Source organism: Macrobrachium nipponense, chromosome 2 (assembly GCF_015104395.2).
Source record: "Macrobrachium nipponense isolate FS-2020 chromosome 2, ASM1510439v2, whole genome shotgun sequence".
In the NCBI taxonomy this organism is placed as follows: domain Eukaryota; kingdom Metazoa; phylum Arthropoda; class Malacostraca; order Decapoda; family Palaemonidae; genus Macrobrachium; species Macrobrachium nipponense.
In genome coordinates this window covers 104827836-104849548 of record NC_087201.1, presented here as the reverse complement: position 1 = coordinate 104849548, position 21713 = coordinate 104827836, and the positions used below count along the sequence as shown (strand labels likewise).

The following is a 21713-nucleotide window of genomic DNA, read 5'->3' as shown; positions in this document are numbered from 1 at the left end:
TTTTTCAAGACCTGTGGCGAAGGCGATTGCCACCGCAAGGAGGCCTCCTCGATCGCTATGTACCATCGAAGTGGGCTGTCTTCAGGATCCTGGTGCATGAAGAAGGGCATTTCCTCCACCCCACAACCTCTGTGAGCCAGAATAGCTGACTTCCTTCTTCATCTGAGAGAGAAGTGAAGTTGGCTGTTCCAACTATTAAAGGCTACAGGAGCGTGCTTTCTGTAGTCTTTAGACACAGAGGACTCGTTTGTCTAAAATATAAGGACATTCATGATCTCATTAGATCGTCGAGGACTAGGAATGGTAGTCCGCCTAAAGTACCCCTCGTGGAACTTGGATGTGGTACTCAATATTTTGATGTCCGAGTAACTTCGAACCGCTTCATTCAGTTTTTCTATCAGGAATCTGACGAAGAAACGATCTTCCTAACCGCTCTGGCGACGGCGAAGAGGTTAGCGAAATTCAGGCCATTAGCAAGCAGATTGGCTTTTCAGAAAGTAGTGCGGTGTGTTCTTTAAGTCCCATGTTCTTAGCAAAGAACGAGAATCCTTCCAACCCGTGGCCGAGGTCCTTTGAAATCAAAGGGTTGTCAGATATAGTTGGAAAGAACGTGAGAGATTCCTGTGTCCTGTCAGGGCTCTAAAGTTCTATCTGCAGAGAACTAAAGCTTGCAGAGGTTCATCGGACAATTTGTGGTGTTCAGTGAGGAAACCTGATCTTCCTATGTCGAAAAACGCACTGGCGTTCTTCATCAGGAATACGATTCAAGAAGCGCATAATAAGTGTAGTGACAGTGATTTTAAAGCTTCTGAAAGTAAAAGCTCACGAGGTGAGAGCTATTGCTACTTCGGTAGCCTTTTTCACAAAAATATGGCTCTCAAAGATATTTTGAATGCCACATTTTGGAGAAGCAATTCGGTGTTCGCTTCACACTACCTGCGGGAGGTGAAAGTGGACATACGAAAATTGCTTCTCCCTCGGACCATACATTGCTGCAGACACTGTTTGGGGGCAGGAGTAACACTCATCCAATCCTTTGAGGGATTAGGGTGGGGGTTTTTAATTTGTGTTTATGGTTGTGGGGTGACCGCCTGGGGCGGTCCTCCCTTCCATTAGCTTAGTTAAGTGGGATGCCTTTGGTAAACTAAGCCAGGTGGTGGTATTTTTGTCTCGTTGCCCTCATTAGTATGGTCCATGGTCTAGTCACGTCGTGGTCTCGCCCCTGTTGACAGATCATCTGGAGTGCACCAGCTTCATAGGTCGCTACCTTGCTGGCAACTCTAGTAGACAAGCAGACTTACGTGGCAGTAATCACGAAGCCAGCTATGCTAACAGGTAAGGAATCAAGATATCAATTATCTGCATATGTGTTTCCTAAATCCTCTATTCTGTCTTTCCCACCACCAAAGGTGGGATTCAGCTATATATATATCTGACAGGTAAGTTGCATGAACAAAATGATATTGTAATGATACAATTAAGTTTGTCATACTTACCTGGCAGATATATATAATTAAGTAGCCCACCTCCCCTCAGGAGACAGTGGAAATAAAAATTATGAATAGAAAATGGGAATGATTCCTGATACCCCCCGCCTCCCAGCGGCGGGGAATGGTACTAACCACCTGACTCCCACTACGTGTGTCGTAAGTTTTAAATTCTGTCGGTGTCGGAAATTATCAGCTATATATATATCTGCCAGGTAAGTATGAACAAACTTAATTGTATCATTACATATCAATATTGTGCTAGAGACTTCGAATTTGTTTCAAGATGAAGATAAATGACTGAATATTACTAGACTGTAAGTGTTTTAGCTTACAATTGCGTTTTTCAACCATTTCGGTAGTCAAAGTTTGACCGAAGGTTGAAATTTTGTCACATCATTTTTTAAATAAAAAATATTTCAAAATTGATAAAAGCTACAACCATGGGTTTTTTTGTAGTTGTATTGTGCATGAAATTAGGCACATTTCCATATATAAAAACTTTTATTGTACCGGCTAAATTTAAAATGGTGCAAACATTACCACAATCGCATGTATGAATTTTTTTCGGAAGAGCTACCGCGCGGACGTAAGGAAAAAGTTTTTTCATAAATTCACCATAAATCAAATATTGTGCTAGAGACTTCCAATTAGTTGCAAAATTAAGGTAATTGGTTGAATATTACTAAAATATAAGTTTTAGCTTACAATTGCGTTTTTTTGACCCATTTCGTAGAGTCAAATTTGACCGAAGGTTGAAATTTTGGCACTTATCGTTATTTATATGAAAATATATCAAAACTAATAAAAGCTACAATCATGAGTATTTTTTTGTTGTATTGTACATAAAAATGCAAACATTTTCATATATAATCTCCATGTAACGGCTAATTTAAAAGGGTACAAAAATTATGTCAAAGTGACGAAATAATTTCCGAGATGTGTCACAGATACTTTTAGTGCGGCAAGAAAGAATTCGCGCTTGCACGCCTGCATCACAATTGTAAACAAAAACAACACCTTGATCCGTGAACTCCCAGCATCCCCCAAGGCGCGTGATCAAGATTTTTCGGCTTGTAGGCCTAAAAGTATATTTTTCCGCGAATTTAAAAAAAAACTTTGTATGTTGACGTAATACAACGTCCAGTTGGCACCCGAGAGACAAAAAATGTCGACGTAAAATACGTCCAGTCGACGTTTAAGGGTTAAAGAAATTCAAAATACTAATATAGACTGAAATCAATGAAAAGTGCTAGCAAAAACAAAAGCAAAAAAAAAAAAAAATTTATATAATCCACTTATCCGTAGTCGTTCCTCTATGGTTTTCGGCAGCCAGATGTACGAAAACGTTAGAAACATTTGATTGTATCTACTTTAGAAATATCTGTAATTTTTCGGGGTAATTTGGTTCAAAAAGGGATAATATACATGAATTAAATTAAAATTTTAAATAACAAAGTAAATTTGAACTAAATAACAATAAAGTAAACAATTTAGGGAATAAAACTTTGCAGTTTCGTCGTCTGCTGTTCGTAACTGTGTTTGTGGCGCGCATGCTTAGGAACCAGGAACAGCAACTTGTTTAAAGTGCAATGTGGAGTGAATTGAGACCAAAATGTGTATAATAACAATCAAATAAGCACTGTGGAGTTTCATTTGTGATGGCAGTAAGGATAAAAACCACCGATTACAAGGTAAGAATGAATTCAGTTCAAACCATGACCCCGGGAATGAAAAGTTTCATACTCTCAGTAATATAGGCAACATACTGTTGTTTTATTGTGCTGATTACAACATACATACGCTAACATTGTTCAAATGATTGCTGGGAAAGATGATTTTCGTCACTGATCAAAAACCTGTACATCCCACGGTAGCCGCCATATTGGATTTCAAAACTGCCTTGAAAACATATTTTACGAAGAGCGTCACATGCTTATTTTAGTTCGTATGGGGCTTTCATATATCACATTATGTTGACGAAACTTCAATCTTTTGAATGGTATGCTTGGAGTTTTAATTGTATTCTTGTTTCACCATTTAAATATCGAGTGAATAAGACCTGTCCACCGTGATAAGGGTTGGTAGTCGCTGGTTTTTCCCCCTATATCTAGGGTAAAAAACCGTAGGGTCCAGAGTGGACCATGTACGATCAGCTTGGACAATCCCAAAAAAAGTACATTAGAACGCGTCCTGACATTGGAGATGGGCATCAGTCACGACTTCTTGTTGGTGAGAAACGGAGCTAAAGACCTCTACTCTCCTTTCGAAGTAAGTATTTTCTCCAAAGTTAGAAATTAAGGCCAAATTTTAAGATTTAAACAGAGGGTAGAGAAAAACGGTGTCAAACGTAGTGTTAAATCTCACCAAAACGCGTTCAACTTTTGTTTTTACTTACACTCGAAGTATTTAGAAGATTGACGCCACCATCTCGATGTTTACGGAGTCGCTTGTGTCAATAAACTAACCATTTCCTGTGATAAATCACACCACCACTTGTACCCACAGACGCTGGGGCACTTTCATCACAACAATCGGAAAACTTTTCCTCACCGAGTAAACAACTGTTTTGTAGAAGACGACGACGAAGAGTGCACTTCGGTAATTTTTTAAATAAATAGTAAAACATCAATATTTTACATAGAGATTAATTGAAAATATTCGTTATTGAAAAAGTAACTCGATCCGACTCAAATTTAAGTAATTATTTTTTGGAATTAGAACGTTTTAAGTCCTGTATTATGACGTCACGACTTCTTGACTTCCGTACCTATTGTATATAATTGCTTTACTCAACTTTCTTGCAGAACAGTTTACCAGTTATTCATGCAGACTATCAGCTTTTCATGTAATTGGTATATAAGCGTAATACGCATATATCTCTATTATTTACTTTTTGGATATATGAAGATGTTTTACTGCCGGATTATCGCCGTAGTGTGACGCAATCATTTTCAGTCCCTGGCCTCTGTTTTTCGCACCATAAGAAATTAGGTGGGGCCAAATGCAATGACCAGAAAGTCGTTAAAAGAGGAAAGTTAGCCTTGAGGGGCATATGTTTTGAATTGAGAAAAATATAAATTTATTCAAAAAATACTTTATTACAAAAAATACTTGATTACAAAAAACTTGATTGACAACTAAGCAGCATACCTACTATGGGTTTCAGAGACAGTGCAAGCACGTTTTTTGGGCAATACCTATTTCTGTAACGAACACTCGTATCAGAACGAGATTTTGCTATAGTGCATTACACCCAGTGCCGTAATTTATAAGGGTATCGTGAATCACTAATCGTAAAGAATAACGACACTTGTCCTTGTACCAAGAGTCAAAAACTCCATTATGCAGAAATGGATATGAACACGCGTATAAAGCTCCACCTACCCTCTCCCCCCCCTCCCCCTCCACTGCCACCCCTTTCTTCTTTGTTCCTTTGCCTTCCTTTCTCTCTCTCTCTCTCTCTCTCTCTCTCTCTCTCTCTCTCTCTCTCTCTCTCTCTCTCTCTCTGTTGCCATTCGGTATGTGTTTGACCCTCCAAACTGGGTATAATATACACACAAAACTTTGAAATTGGTGAAATTAGGCTATGTTTTGGACTTGTTGAAGCCTTGAGGGTCCAAAGAGTTACTCAAGCTTACTTAAAATAAGTTTTCTTTTTCAGGTGTCTATGTTTGTCGTAAATGCAACAATGAATTGTTTTCTAGTAAGATGAAATACAAGCATAATAGTCCTTGGCCAGCATTTGTGAGAACATTAAAAAATGACTCTGTCCGTAAAAGGAAAGAAAGTAAACTTGCCTACAAGGTAATGTTTTGGAAAATGGCATGGGCATGGTTAGAAATATATAGTTAATATCTCAAACTGGCTTACAGTACTGCCATTTTCATATTTCGTTTATAATACAAATATATTCTCTTTCATCCACTTCTGCAGTAATCAGACTGAAGTTATTTTAAGGTGAATTTAAATACTTGGTGGTAAGATTAGTACAATGAGTAATAAAAGTCCTACATAAATGCTTATGATAATTTTAAAGCTTTCCTTACTAGAGTACAGAGTAGAAGACTTGCAAATCGCTAGAAAAATCTAATTGGCCTTAACCAAATATTTAGAAATTATACTGTTTTGCTGGTCAGTGGAGATATTGTACTAGAATAATAGTTGTTGAAAACTTCTTTTGATAACCAGTTGCCTGTAGCAGTTTTTTGGTGACTTACTTGTTGTTCTTGTTGGCTTAGTTGGTTTTAGTTCAGTGATGTTGAATAGATTTGAGAGTATGGTTCTGCTCTGGTTGCTGTTATCATGGAGTGGAAAATGTTTTAACTGTGTTTGTGTTTTTGGATTTGAAGCTTTTCATAACCTTTTCCCAAGTCAACTCTTTCAACCAAACTTAATTTTAGGGGATTTATCTTTGGTCCTACTCTGGTTGCTGCAATCTTGGAGTGTAAAATGTTTTAACTGTTATTTGTGGTTCTTGGTTTGAAGCTTTTCATAACCTCTACCCAAATTAGGTGCTTGCAACCAAACTTTTAAATTTAGGGAACTTATCTTTGATAAATGAAGGGTGAATTATGTAGAAATCATGAATTTTTATTATTTCTCAGTAATGTTCTGTCTCCAGTTTGGGAAATTTGTAGGCAATTCAAGACAACTAATGTAATTAAAAATTGAAAGAAAATGCAGCATTCAGCAACAAAAAATGGCTCATTATAATGGTGAACAATTAAGTGTTGTAAATTCACCCCAAAACCTGGCGGTTACTGCTCCATAACCTGTGAGGTTATTCCCAGACAGAATGTGTTAGAGTGAGTCTGTAAGTTTTCACTTGTATTATTACCATATAGTACGTATGTATAACCTTTGAAATAAGTATATAATACAAAACTCCCTCAAACAGCTGATCATACATCCATGGTTAGCCAGTTTATATTCATAAACCAAGACTCCTGTTACTTAGAATTGTCAGTTTGCAGAACAGCAGCTTAATACTGCTCTTAAATTATAGCTTCATTAATTTGAAAACTTAAAAATTGGAGATTGGTAATGCTGCAGTAGCAGTGATAAACCTGGTAACTGCTGCAAAGTATTTAGTGAAATTAGTGTTGCCTGGTGTAGTAAGTTGTAATTGAGTTGTTCTTGCTCTAGAATAAAACAGGGTGCCTATAGTTTTTTAGTGATATTGAATGTAATAAAAATATATACATTAACACCTGGTTTTCTGAAAATTGCAGCAGATGGAAAACAAGATACTCATGCTGATCAGTTAAGGTGGTGATGTAATAGCTTGTTTGTACAAGAATGAATATTAGAGTACCTATTGCTCACTCCAGTGATTAGCCTTGAGAATTGATACTATCTTGGAAGGAGAAGTGCATCTTCTTGTTAGGTATTCTACTACTGATCCCTATACTACACATACCTCAAAGAGTTTGCTGTTCCTCTGGAACCTTGCCTCTTCATATGCTTTTTTCTTCCACCTTTTTCCAATTTCTCTCATCATTGCAGTTAGATCATCATGATTAGGTGAAAGGTAGGCACCTGCAAGCATAGGTGTTAATTGTTACTCGTTAATCTGGGATGTTGTTTTACAACCCTAGGCCAGTTATAAAAATTAACATTCCTTAGGCAGGTATTGTGGTGTAACCCACTTAAGGCAGACAAAAGGTAAATAGATTATCTCAAGCTATACGTACTCTGTTTTTTTTCCATCTGTCCATCCGCCTGTGTGTTTGCGCATGGTAACAGTGCGTCCCGGGCCTTAAATAGTTTACGCCTTATGTAAGTTTTAGGTAAATAAAAGGATATCTGGGCGTACATTTGCAACTGAAGAGTGTGTTTTAATAGTCTACTGTATGCGAATCACACCATTAATATTCAAAATATGGATATTGTTATTATTGTTAAATGCAAGCTGCCTTTTCGGGTGGCAAATGCAAGAGCCAGACGCAGTGACAGGAAAATTGCTTCTCTCGCTGTTCACTATGGCAAGATGTCACCTGTACTGGACCATACCTACTCTGCTACTGAGATAAATGTTACTTCATTACACGTAAGTATATCAGTATATACTTTTAATTTTTTATAAAGTGCGTTTTAGCCAGATAAGATATGACGTAATTTGGTTTAGCATCTGTTTAATGGAATTTGCATCTGGCTGTTCCATTCACCACCCCGAAAAGGCAGCTTACATTCAACAATAATAACAATATCCTATTTTGAATATTAACGGTGTAATATGCATACAGTATAAGTTATTAAAACACTTTTCAGTTGCAAGTGCACTCCCTGATATCCTTAAAACTTACAGATAACGTAAACTATTTAAAGCCCGGGACGCAGTGTTGTCATGCACAAACAAACACAGGCAGATGGACAGATGGAAAAAACAAGAGTATAGACAAAGTTAGGTGAGTACTAAAATTGTTATTAATTAATATTATTTCTTTCAAATGGGTATAACTAATTAGCCAAATTGTTCATACCTTACATATAATGAATTGGGAAAGGCTTATACAAAGTGGTATTGGGTTTCTTTTAGGTATTATAGCACAGTTAAGTTCAACTAGGCCTATCTAAGAAGCCAATTTGCTTTTCGTAATTGTTTCTAAAGAGAGATTTGCTGAATGGCTATGAGTTACCAATCATGCTCATCTGTGTGTGTCTTTTTTTTTTTTTTTTTTGGTTTTTTTTTTTTTTTTTTTTTTTTTTTTTTTTGCCTGTTAATCATGAAGTTTTTATTATTCCCTTGTTAATCGTGAAGGTTTTCCTTTGTTGGGTTAAAAGTAATCCTTATGAAAAATTCACTGCCTTGGAAGATAGACCCATATCCTCTTTCTGCAATGCAAGGCCAGTGATTGTGTGAGGGGTGTTCTTGATCTTAGGTAATGTATGAAAGTATGAGCTTATTCTCTGGTAGAAAGGACAAGAAGTCCTACTTTGAATTTTTCTATTATTTTTGCTTCAAAGTTTGAGTGATCATGTTTCACCTCTCTCTCTCTCTCTCACCTGAACCATCCCAGAGGACCATGGAGAAGAAGCAATGGTTATTTTCTACTTTTGACCTTTGAAACACTTTTTTTGAGGCTTTGGCAAAATTTTGTGCTGCTTCTCCTGCCATTGAAAAGACAAAAGAGTTGTTTAGTGACCACAAATTTAAGTAATTGGTAGCAAGCTCATAGGCTGCTGCAAACCACTGAGGACTGTAGTGCTCAGACAAGTTACATATCTTAGGTGAATGTGTAGTATACTTGGCAAATTTGGACTTTGTAGGGTTTGCCATAGTGGTTCATCAGACATTTGTGGAGTCATGAGAGACTTTCAAGGAAACCACAAGTCTTCTGGTAATAGTACAATGAATTTTTGGATTCACATTACAAAGTTTTACTATGCCAAGAGATCACCATAGGCAGTAAGAAGAATCAGGGCCATTACTCTTGTTTAACAGTGTTAAGCATAGGAAGACTTCTTAGTTCCTAGTCTTAGGCACAAGTATATTGTTCATGCTTTTTACACAAGTAAGTTACCAAGCAGTTACATAGCTGAAATCTAAAATTCAAACTTTGTGGTGTCGCTGCCATGCTAGTGTCGGTAATCGGAAACCCCGCCCCACTTTTCGTGACAGCCAGGTACAATCGAGAAGAAACTCCTTATTCATTTTCTGCTGGCTTCTGACCAACATCAGTAGTAGTTGCAGTCTTTGCTTCATCGATCAGATATTTTTCCTGGGTTTTGGTGAAGTATTTCATCTTGAATGGTGTTGTTTTCTCGTAGCTTTTGCTTTTAGTGTATTAACTAAGTGTTATTATTTTTGCCATCATTATGTCTGATTTCAGTTCTTCTGGAATTCGGTACTGCTCTGATGGATGCAGGACCAGGTCTCATGTAGACAAGTTATACAAGGATAGGAAAAGGAAGGCGGCTCTTAGAGCTGAAAGTAGAGCTAGTTTTGAAGCTATTACTTTACCTGTAGAGGTAGAGGATAGCACTTTTCCCTTCCACTCCTGCTCCTCCTGTATCACCCATTCTTAGCCCTCCTTCATCTTTGCCATGCCCTCCATTTATTTATCAATTTTCCATGCCTTAGATCCTAATACCATTTCCAGTCTTGAGTCCTGTTTTGACCGGAAGTTAGTGTGTTAGATAAATTCCGTAATGGGAATTGGGGTGCTTTTTTTCATGCTCTTGTGGATAAAGCGTCACATGAGAGTGTATTAAAAAGCATTAGTGACGTGTCTGAGGGGGGTTTGGCTGTCTGGCCCGCCAGTTCTCCAAGACGAAGTCCCTGTCGTGCTCCCCCACACTGGTGAGAAGACATACCGGAGGTATGGGGCTTGCCTACGGGCAGGTTTTTCCTCCGTTGAACCTGTTGCGCACTCCCAGGTGTCGACAGAGTACCATAGAAAAGGCGTTTTGGACAGCACTTTGCGAGTGTCTTCAGATATGGAAATGTCTTCACTGGACAAGAGGCGCTGTTAACGTAGTACTACAGTGATCCGCCCATTTTCGCAGGGGGATGCGTGCAAGACTCCCCGAATGTTGGAACCCTTATAAAATTGCTTTAAACCTCCTATTTTTTTAGTTTAGAACTCAAGAAAACGCCCACTAAAAAGTTTGTATACCTGGTTTTTCTTTTTCTAATAAGTACAGTGGTACCTTCGAGATACGAAAGGCTCAACTTACGAAAAACTCGAGATATGAAGGCAATTACGAAAATTTTTGTGGCTCTACATACGAAAATTGTTCAAGATACGAAAGGTTGTTGCAGTAAAGTCCGAAATTCGTTCTGGAACACGATAACAATTTTAAAACTCGCCCCGCCGCCACTGAGTAGGACTCACCACCATCCTCTCGCCTCTCCCATTGGTTCCTGATGCTAGTCACTGCCATGAGATCCTTCTCTCCTATTGGTCAGCATCCCTCCCATGGTGCATCTACATAGCAGCGTGCTTCTTCGGCCACTTCACGGCATCATCTGCATCGTAAGCAGCGTGGTATTCGTTCGTTCTATATGATTTCGTTTATTAACATAAATTCGTTAGTGATTTCGTTTGTAGTATACTTTATCATGTTGTGTGAGAACTTTACTACATAGGTATACGTATTACTAACATAATTACGTACAGTATATACTTAGTCATGGGTCCCAAGAAAGTTGAAATCACGAAAGAAGAGGATGCTCTCTTTGGAGAGGAAGATGGAGATCATTAAAAAGTATGAAGCTGGTATGCGATTGAGTATGATCGCCAAGGATATGGCCGAAATCCGTAGACAATAGGCAACCATCCTTAAGCAGAAGGATGTCATCAAAGCAGCTACACCTTCCAACAGCGTGACTATTTTGTCCAGCAAGAGGACCCACGTGCATGATGAAATGGAAGGCTTCTTTTGTCTGGATAAAAAGACAAAGAAATCGCTGGCAATACGATAACGGAGACGGACAATCTGCCACAAGGCCAGCGCTATTTTCGGCAATTTGATTGCCCATGCCGAAGACGACGGAGAAGGACAATCAACGCCAACCCCAGAGTTCAAGGCTTCGCCATGGGTGGTTCGAGAAATTCTGTAAACGGACTGGCATCCATTCGGTGGTGCAGCATGGGGATGCGGCCAGCTCGGACACAAAAGCGGCCGAAGCCTTTATTAGGACGTTTGATGAGATGACAATCAATGAAGGCTACAGTTCTCAGCAAGTCTTCAACTGTGATGAGACTGGCCTTTTTTGGAAAAAAATGCCTCGTCAGACGTTCATCACGCAGGAAGAGAAGAAGCTACCCAGGCATAAGCTATGAAAGACAGGCTTACGCTTGCACTTTGTTCGAACGCCATGGGGATTGCAAGGTGATGCCCCTACTTGTCTATCATTCTCTATCATTCTGAGACTCCTCGAGCCTTCAAGGCCCACAAAGTGCTAAAGGAGAAGCTTCCAGTGATGTGGAGGGCTAATGCGAAAGACCTGGGATACGAGCTTTTATTCACCAAGTGGGTAAATCTGTGTTCGGCCTGACAGTGAAGAAATTCTTTGAAGAGAAGCGCCTCCCTCTGAAATGTCTGCTGGTGTTGGACAATGCCCCTGCTCACCCTCCTGGCCTCGAGGAAGATATCCTAGCAGAGTATTCTTTTATCAAGGTTCTTTTATCTTCTCGCCTAACACCACCCCTCTCCTCCAGCCCATGGCCACAGCAAGTGATATCAAAACTTCAAGAAGCTGTATACGAAACATCTTTTTAAGAGATGTTTCGACATCACCAATACCACAAACCTCACCTTGCATGAATTTTGGAAGGAGCATTTCGATATCGTTTATATGCATCACCGATTCATCGACCAAGCTTGGCAGGAGGTTTCGAGGCGAACCTTGAATTCCTCGTGGAGGAAACTCTGGCCTGATGCCGTATCCGCCGAGACTTAGGGGGATTCGACGTGGGTGAAGCGGTGCTGCAGATTCAGAACAGTTGACGATCCTGCAAACTGTTTCGCAACCAGAATCTTGATGAGAGCGTTGCACTCGGCAAGTCCATTGGGGCTGGTCGTCGACGAGGACGACATCAATGACCTCCTTGAGGAGCACCAAGAGGAGCTTACGACGGATGACCTGAAGGAGTTGGAGGCCATGCAACATAACGTCGTTCAAGAGGAGTTCTCCAGCAGCGGCAAGGAGGAGGACGACGACTATGACAACGGCAGAAATTAAGGATGCTCTAGCTGCTTTTCATAAGGTTCAATCATTCATAGAAAAGAGACACCCAAAAAGCCCTTAAAAGGCTTACCAGGTAGTATGCTTGCACAGTTCGATGACGTTTGCGTGAGTTGTTTCAGGAACATTGTCAAAAGCAGGCAGAAGCAATCTTCCTTCGATAGTTATTTTTTAAAGAGGCCTTTAGTAGGAGTAAGCAAAAATGACCCAACCAATGATACTACTACGAATAAAAAGAAAGTTTTGAAAGTGGTGAAGAAGTTGAAATTAAAAAAAAGAAGTTAAAGTATAACAAGTTAAAAAAAATGTAAAAATCAAAAAAGAAAAAATTTTAAGTTTTTTGTAAAGTTAAGTGTTACAGTTTTGTTAATGTATTTCGTAAAGTTTAGTTTATGTTTTCCTTACATTTTTTGTGTGTTTCGTAAAGTTAAGTGTACATACGTATCATGCCGTTTGTCCTCCTCCTCTGTCCGCCACTTTCGGAAGACAGCCTCACTCGAAAGGTAAGGTTGCCACATTTTACTACATACGTACGTATGTACATACAGTATTTCTTGTATACCATGTACACTAATACACTTTATTTACAGGTACTATGTAGTACATATTAGCAGTACTATTAAGTTAGGTATTGAATGTCCAAATTGTTGTAGTATTTTCATTGTTATTTGTCAATTTTAGCTTTATTATGAAATTTACTGGGGTGTTTTTGAGGGCTTGGAATGGATTAGCCATTTTACATGTAAAATGCAGTTCAAGATACGAAAAACTCATGATACGAAGGCTGCTCGGAACGGATTTTAAATTTCGTATCTTGAGGTACCACTGTAGTTTTGTCACAAAAAATGCGTTTTATGATAAAATTGATAAAAAAACCTGGAATTTGTAGATATTTCTCATAGAAAAATACTGTGAATAGGTGAATTTTCCACGAATAATGCAGGGAAATGTTCCCGAGAAAAATCTGCAAATGTGTGAGTCCGTGAATCCGGAGAACGCTAATACAGGGGGTCCACTGTGCAGCAGTCCCCAGTTATCAGCAGACTTGGTTAATGGCGAACTGCTATTATTGCGTTTGTCTAGCTGCATAAAATCTGTGATTTATGGTGCCATAACAAACTGAGTTTTGGTTTTCAGTGCGGAAGGTGCAGGTAATAGAGTTATGGTGCCATATGCCTCCATAAATCACGGAGTTTCAGTTATTGGCGGTTTTCGCTTATCAATACCCCACTGAGAATGGAACCTTCACCGATAACTGAGACTGCCTGTAGTATTACCTCGCAACCTCTCAGTGGCAGTTGTCTGCCGATGCCGACATTTTCCCACCGCCTGTCAAGAAGTCTAGAGAAGTGGTGTTTAGTCTGAAACCTTTGCGCAGGTTTTGGGACTTAGCCTGCAGATGCGCCAGTAACCTGTGACTATCATTCTCCTTCGGATAGTCATGAATCAATTGGATCTTTCAAGTGCCCGTTTCAGTGCCAAGGCATACTTCACTTCAGCACAGAGCAGTATTTGTCTCCTCAACATTCTTTCAGCAGCATCAGCATGCTCTAAGCCTGCTTCCAAGCTTTCAGCAATGTTAAACATTTGGAATGCCAGATGCCAACTTTCTTGTTGCCAGTTTCATTCTACCGTAGAGGATCCAAGCTTTCACCCCTCTCTCGGCAGATGGAAGAGCTTATGGGGAGCTTCAGAGAAAGAAGACTGCTGCTAGGATGATGACTGTCTTTTCTCCAGTTTCATCTGATGAGGAAGAGACTGAACAAGACTGCTCCTTCTTCCGCCTACTCTTTGTTACTTTGCTACTTACTAGCAAGGTTTTTGGAGTTTTTTGAGCCTGCGCCTCTGATTTCCCAGAGGAAGAGAGCGAGCGATGGTGAACGCCTACCCAAGTTAGCCCTCTCTTCTTCTGCCAAGAAGGTACTCTGGGAAGTGCACAACTGATTTAACTCTAAGAGAGAGATTGGGAAGGCTTCTTTGCATTTCCTCAGAGACACTGTTTCTACGCCACCGGGGAAGCTCCTTCCTTATTTGGGAAGTGTTTCTGCCGCCTCCCAGGGGTAACTTCCTCTGGTTTGGTGGATGCCTCTCGTCAGTTGGCGTTTTCTGCAGCTGAGGTGATGTTCTCGTCACTGGAATCGGACCATCTTATTAGGAACCTGTTTAAAGTATTAGAAATTTTAAGCTTCCTTGACTGGACAGTGAGAGCATTGGCAAGGAAAACTGAAGACTGTCCTGCACTCACTGAAGACTTTGCCTCGCGCTGGTTAGGGGTTCTGTCTTGTGCAGATAAGGCAGTCAGACATGGTTTCGCCAAAGTTGCTTCCTTGTTTACCATGGGGTTGCTCAAAAAGAGGGAGTTGTGGTGTTCCACTAGGGTAGTTAGTTACATCTACTCAGAAATCGGCTCTCATTTGCTTCTTTGGATGAGCAACATCTATTTCTTCAAGATACCGTTAAAGGCATTCTTTCAACATTACAGAAGTAGTCTACAACTGATCTTCTCGTCCAGTCAACTAAAAGACCAAAGGAATTTTCGTCCTCTGCCTCCAGCACTAGGGTGTCTTCCCCCTTACAGCAATATCCTGTACAAGGGGCAAGGTCTAGACCTCAGCAGAAACCCCGGTCTAACCTACGACCCTCATCTAGACCAGCTAAGAAATCATTCCTCAAATGAAGCAAGTGATTTGTCTGTCCTTCACTCCCCAGTTAGAGCAAGACTTCACCTCTTTTGGGAGGAATGGAGTCTAAGGGGTGCAGAAGCTTGGGTTGTCCAAGTTCCAAAGGAGGGATACATCATTCCCTTCTCAGAAAGGCCTCCTTTGTCCAAGTCGCCGATCACATTAGTGGCATACTTGGTAGGATACAAGAAGTGTTCGGCCTTCTCTCAGGAAGTGGAACTGTTAATTCGAAAGAGGGTGATAGAGGAGGTGTTAGATAATTCAACAGAAGGGTTTTACAATAAACTCTTTATAGTCCCCAAGTCATCGGGGCGCTGGGGGCCTCTCTTGGATGTCAGTGCCTTAAATGCTTTTGATACAAAGGACACGCCTTCTCTTTGGAAACTGCTTGGCAATGTCATCTCTGCATCAAGGCAACCGGATGGTATCCTTGGATATACAGGATGCATATTTTCACATAGCGATCCACCCAGATTCAAGGAAGTTCCTGTGGTTTGTACTTCAGAGCAAGGTTTTCCAGTTTTGGGCGCTGTGCTTTGGTCTGTCTACAGCTCCTGAGGTAAGTGGCTGCTCCTGATAAAAGTTAAGTATATCTTAAGTTTTACCAGACCATTGAGCTGATTAACAGCTCTCCTAGGGGCTGGCCCGAAGGATTAGATATTTTTACATGGCTAGGAACCAATTGGTCACCTAGCAATGGGACCTACAGCTTCGTGCGGGATCTGAACCACATTATATAGAAAATGAATTTCTATGACCAGAAATACATTCCTCTCATTCCACGTTGCCGTGCCGAGAATGAAACTTCAGACCACTGGATTGGTACCCAAGTGCGAAAACCACTCGTCCAACGAGCACCTGATAAGAATCAACATCTTGTTGTACTTGGATGACTGGCTTCTCCATTCTATGTCACATCAGCAGTGCATGAAGGACCTAGGAAGAACACTCCATCTAGCTCGATGATTGGGCATTCCTAGTGCCAGTAAAAAATGAAGAGGGGAAATAACCTCAGATAGTGCCAGTAAAAAACGAAGAGAAGTAATCCCAGATAGGTCCTTGATACCTGAAGTCCTTCTGGAAGGAGATTCCCCTTCCAAACAATAACCTCTCCTCCTCCCTCTTCCCTCCTCCCTGTCTTCCACACGCTAACAAGTGTTTTCTATAAAGGTAAGTGTGATGTTAAATGTTCATTTATTTATTTCATTAGTCATTTATATTATTTCTCATTGTTTTTTGTATGTAAAACTCCCTATAAAAAGCATTTAAAAAAATATTTTTGTGGGTCTGGAACGCATTAATTTTATTTACATTATTCCTTATGGGAATTATTGTTTCGGTTTTCGTGGGAGGTTCTGGAACAGATTACATACAAAAACTGAGGTTCCACTGTATTTATTTATTATTTCGATGCAAAACAAGATTATTGCCATTATGTGTTCCATAAGAGTGAAATCTGTCATATATTTCAAAACTGTAAGAAAATGTCACATGTAGCCAAATTTCAGAGAAGAAACACTTCAGAATTTTTGTTCACTCACTGCTGATGCATTTGACCATAACGAAATCATCATCAACTTTTCAGAATTTTTGTTCACTCACTGCTGATGCATTTGATCATAACGAAGTCATCATCAAACCGCAGCTCAGTGGCAATGAAATTATCTTAAAAATGTTTATTTTAAATTCATTAAAGGAGTATTTGGATTTTCATATAAAGAAGATATTTATTACATATTTCTTAACCACTTCAAAAATGAAACGGACTTACAAGCCAATACACCTTATTGAAAGAAAAAGAAATTATACACCGCCAAAAGCGAGCAGAAGGACTTTTAAGAAATAATTTTTTAAGCCAGTTAAAATACTTTTTTAAGCCAGTTTAAAAACAAGTATTCCATATGCCTTGATATTGATACTAATAGATATTTTGATTAATAACCATCTTCTCTATATAATCAAAGTCATCATCATTTTTTATTCCTCAAAGAACAGGTAATCTCTACAAATAAATTCCTTAATAACAGATTACATCTCAGAAGGCTTAGATAATTTTTTTAGGTCTAGAATCTTTTTGCGACACACAGACAGGTTAAACACACCCTAAAACTTGAACATTCAAAGAAATCATGTTGTAATTCATATTCCTATTTTGAAAATGTTATGACTGTCGAGGTTATTAGGTCTACTGTTATAATGCTGCAGAGGTAGTTATGTTGACCAGCCTGAGGAGCATGTTTAGTGCTCTGTCATTGGTGGCACCACTAACCTTATCACACTGTGCTTTGATCTAAGCAACATGAAAAAAATTGGTTCAAATCAAACGGACTATGAATAAGGAAAATGCTAGCTGTGAATTGGCAAACTTTTCGACATGTATGACATTAGAAATGAAACAAAAAAAGCTTAACACTGCTTGAGTCTGAGAATCTGGACAATACAAAAATAATGTTACATCAGATTTGAGCAGCACTGTACAGTAAGCATTTGTGCAATGCTAGCAATTATCTATTTCAAGGCCATTATCTTTTCTATAATGTCTTGGAGTAGTTAGTCCATGATTCCCACCTCCTTTTGATGTGGAATCACCTATGTAACTGCTTGGTAAGTTACTTGTGTAAAAATAACATTTTTATGGTAAAACTAAGTTTTGCACAATACACTCACCAAACAGTTACATAATCAAAGCCCTCCCCCCCCTTACAGATGGATGTGTTTTCGCAAGAAAACGAATTGGGAGTTTCTACTGGATTATTATACCTGGCTGGTCCCAAAAGTGGGCTGGGTTCCGATCAGCGACACTAGCGATGGCAGCGCCACCTCAAAATTTGAATTTTAGATTGCTTAGGTAGGAAGCTTTCAAGTATGTAACTGCTTGGTAATTATATTGTGTAAAACTTAGTTTTATCATAAAAAATGGCATATTATTTGTTTTGGCATATTTTTAATTTAGTACCATATCTGGAGGCTAGCTCTTTTTCTTGGTATGCATTAATTTATATTATTTAACAGTGGCGTTGAAAACTTCATCTTTTATCCTATTAACCCTCTTACGCCGATTGGACGTATTAAACGTCGAGTCAAAATGTCTCCCGTATGCCGATTGGACGTATCATACGTCGGCTCAAAAAAGTTTTTTTAAAAATTCGCGGAAAAATACTTATAGGCCTACCAGCCGAAAACTTTTGTATCACACGCCTTGGGGGATGCTGGGAGTTCACGGATCAAGGCGTTGTTTTGTTTACAATCGCTACGCAGGCGCGCAAGCGCGAATTTCTTTCTTATCGCACTAAAAAGTATCAGTGACACATCTCGGAAATTATTTCGTCACTTTGACATAATTATTGCACCATTTTAAATTATCCTTTACATGAAGTATTATATATGAAAATGTGCGCAATTTCATGCACAATACAACTAAAAAATACTCATGATTGTAGCTTTTATCAATTTTGAAATATTTTCATATAAATAACGATAAGTGCAAAAATTTAACAAACCTTCGGTCAAACTTTGACTCTACAGAAATGGTCGAGAAACGCAATTGTAAGCTAAAATTCTTATATTATAGTAATATTCAATCATTTGCCTTCATTTTGCAACAAATTGGACGTCTCTAGCACAATATTTCGATTTATGGTGAATTTATGAAAAAACTTTTTCCTTACGTTCGTGCGATAACTCTTCCGATAAATTTTTTCGTGCGATTGTCCTAATGTTTGCACCCTTTTAAATTTGCCGTTACATAAAGTTTTATATATGGAAATGTGCGCAATTTCATGCACAATACAACAAAAGACAACCCATGGTTGTAGCTTTTATCAGTTTTGAAATATTTTCATATAAATAACGTTAAGTGCAAAAATTTCAACTTTCGGTCAGCTTTGACTCTACCGAAATGGTCGAAAAACGCAATTGTAAGATAAAACTCTTATATTCTAGTAATATTCAATCATTACCTCACTTTTTCGCAACGACTTGGAAGTCTCTAGCACAATATTTTGATTTATGGTGAATTTATAAAAAAAAAAAATTACGTTCGCGCGCGGTAACTCTTCCGAAAAAATCAGAATTTTTTTGTGCGATTGTCGAAATGTTTGCACCATTTAAAATTAGCTGTTTCATAAAGTTTTATATATGAAAATGTGCGCAATTTCATGTAGAATACAACTAAAAATGATTGAAGGTTGTAGCTTTTCTCTTTTTTCGAAATATTTGCATATAAATCACGATAAATAGAGAAAAACCCCACCCTTGTTCGGTCAAATTTGACTCTACCGAAATAGTTGAAAAAACGCAATTGTAAGCTAAAACTCTTACGGCCTAGTAATATTCCGTCATGTTTCTTCATTTGAAACAAATCTGAAGTCTCTAAAACAATATTGTGATTTATGGTGAATTTTTGAAAAATATATTTACCTTCACTCCCGCGCGCCGATTCGCGGCCGCAAGTCTCCGAAATACGTACATGGCATTATCCTAATATTTGCTCCTTTTCATATTAGCCTTTTATAGAGTTTCATATATCAAAATGTGCGCAAATTCATGAAGAATACAATAAAAAATAATTGAAGGTTGTAGCTTTTTCATCTTCGAAATATGTGCATATAAAAAAATATATATATTAAAATTTCGACATTCGGTCAAATTTAACTCGTCCGAAATGGTCGAAATCTGCAATTCTAATCTAAAACTCTTACAGTATCGTAATATTCAATCATTTGTCTTAATTTTTTTTTTTTTTTGAAAACAAATTGGAAGTCTCTAGAACATTATTTAGAATTACGGTGAATGTTTTTGAAAAAAATATTTTTTGCGTCCGCGCGTTACGAATTCGTACATCATTTTGTGATAACATTTTTCCGGTGTTACTTTTTCTTTTGTTTTATTTTTTACAAGTATTATATATCAAAATGATCGCAATTTAGTGTACAATACAACGCAAAAAAAAGTAACTGGTTAGCTTTGACCGTTTTCTGCACAGCGTGATTTGAATACAATTATGTATGAATTTTTTTTTTTCGCTACCATATATCGCATTATTTACATATGATAATGATATTATTTTCATTTCTGATGGTTTCATTCTAAACTTCAGGCAATGACAAAAAAAGGAGCCAAAAATGAACTATTAATCTTCAAACTAAAAGTACGCAGCGCTTGTAATTTTTTGAAAAAATTATTTTTTCACAACTTCCGCGATCACTCCAAACCAGGCCCGGCATACGGGAGACGTTTTTTTTTTTGGATTTTTTTTTTTTTTTAAGGGCTCCGCCCTTAAAGAGGGTTTAATATGGTAAAGGTTTTGTTTTTTTTTTTTTACCAATTTTGAGGGATATATGTATTTTTGATTAAATTCATATACTAAAAAAAGGCAAAAAAATCAGTGTTTTAAGGTCATTACAGTAGACATCGGGCCTTCTTTTTTCATCCTAATTGCATGTCTCGTGTTAAACTTAATCTTTCAATTTTGATAGGTTTTCAATCATTATAGCATTCAGTATTTAGTACCATCAAGTTTTATTGTTTTCAGTCATTATAGCATTCAGTATTTAGTATAGCAATCAGTTACTCAAGCACTAGGTATGTTTTTTACTTCTATATTAAGTGAACTTCAGCAAATTCAGGGAAATTAACAGTTGAAAAGCCTTCTTTCTATATTTCTCTCTTGGTGCATCATGTTTTGCATTAGAATCTTCAAAACTCTGCTTATCATTATGTGGCAGTTTAATAGAACTGCGAAGATTTTTTTTTTAGAAATGTGTGGGACATATCTGAAATATTTGTTGTTTAATAAAGAACACTAAGTTAAGGTAAATTTAAAGCATTTGGACAAATAAGCTGGAAGAAACTAAAGGGAGTAGGTGAGAAAGGTATGTTGCAAAAACTGTTAGTACCTCCTAGTTGTGTCTGCATCTCCAAAAGACAGGTTGGTAGAAATGAGAATCTCTGTTTGTTCATACGCAAGCAAACCTTTGGTCTTAATAGGATAATTTTCTTGCGCCTGGCTGGATCCGGTTAAATCGCAGATGAAAAGCAAGGAATCTTGTGAGATCTGGCAACACATGCGTATATCGGGTGAAAACTGGTCAAGGACCACACAAAACCCACACCACTACATTCTGTCTTTTTTCTTTACCGCTTGGGTGAGAGTCGTGGTTGCCTTCTCTTGCCCTTTTACCCGGTTCATTGCCCATTTTCGCTTGTGATTCTGTGTGTGTGCTTGTATTATGGCCTCTTCCGCTCCTTCTCAGCCTCGCCAATGTATTTGCTTGGGAACTCAAGGTTTCCCGTGTTCTCATTTCCTGGCTTCTTCAGCGACAGACCCACACTCCACTTGCAGTAGGTGTGCTAATGTTTGTACCATAAATAATCCCTGCCTGGAATGTTGTGCGTGGCATAGAGAGTAGTAGAAATTATATATAGTAAGAGGGAGCATCGTAAAGTTTTTACCTTTCCTTCGTGGGAGGAGTTTTCATCTCCTTGCCCCGATGCTTCGTTTCTGCCATAGTTACACCCCATGCTAATGTTGTGCCTTTGTCTCCATCACTTTTCCTCCATCTATTCGTCGTTGGAAGTATCAGGAACCCCTCAGGTTGATTTATTGTGTAATGTCACCCCCTCTTCCTCGGGAGGTAATTTACTTCCCACGAGGGAGGCTTTTTCATCAGTTTCTTTTATTTCAGATTCTGAGGCATCCAAAATGGCAGCGTTCTGGGGGTCACTTGGGCTGTGGGGTTCACCCTCTATGGAGGGTTTGCTGATGCACTTCCTGGATGCTTGCCTCCCCCCTCAGGCTACCTAAGCACTCCCCCCTCCTCCTGGCCTCGTCCTCATTGGTAGCCAGGA

General features: G+C 38.7%; 1 protein-coding gene across 3 annotated transcripts in view; it reads left to right on the top strand.

Moving 5' to 3' along the window:
• The window catches only part of LOC135220882 (methionine-R-sulfoxide reductase B1-A-like), a 171101-nt gene that overhangs the window by 12884 nt on the left and 136504 nt on the right, over nt 1-21713 (top strand). For 2 of the 3 annotated variants that reach the window (XM_064258490.1, XM_064258491.1), the window contains exon 2: nt 5152-5294. The exons of the other annotated variant lie outside the window; for it this stretch is intronic. In XM_064258490.1, the coding sequence (XP_064114560.1) occupies nt 5152-5294 (143 nt within the window). The remainder of the gene's footprint in view (nt 1-5151; nt 5295-21713) is intronic. 3 annotated transcript variants of the gene reach the window in all.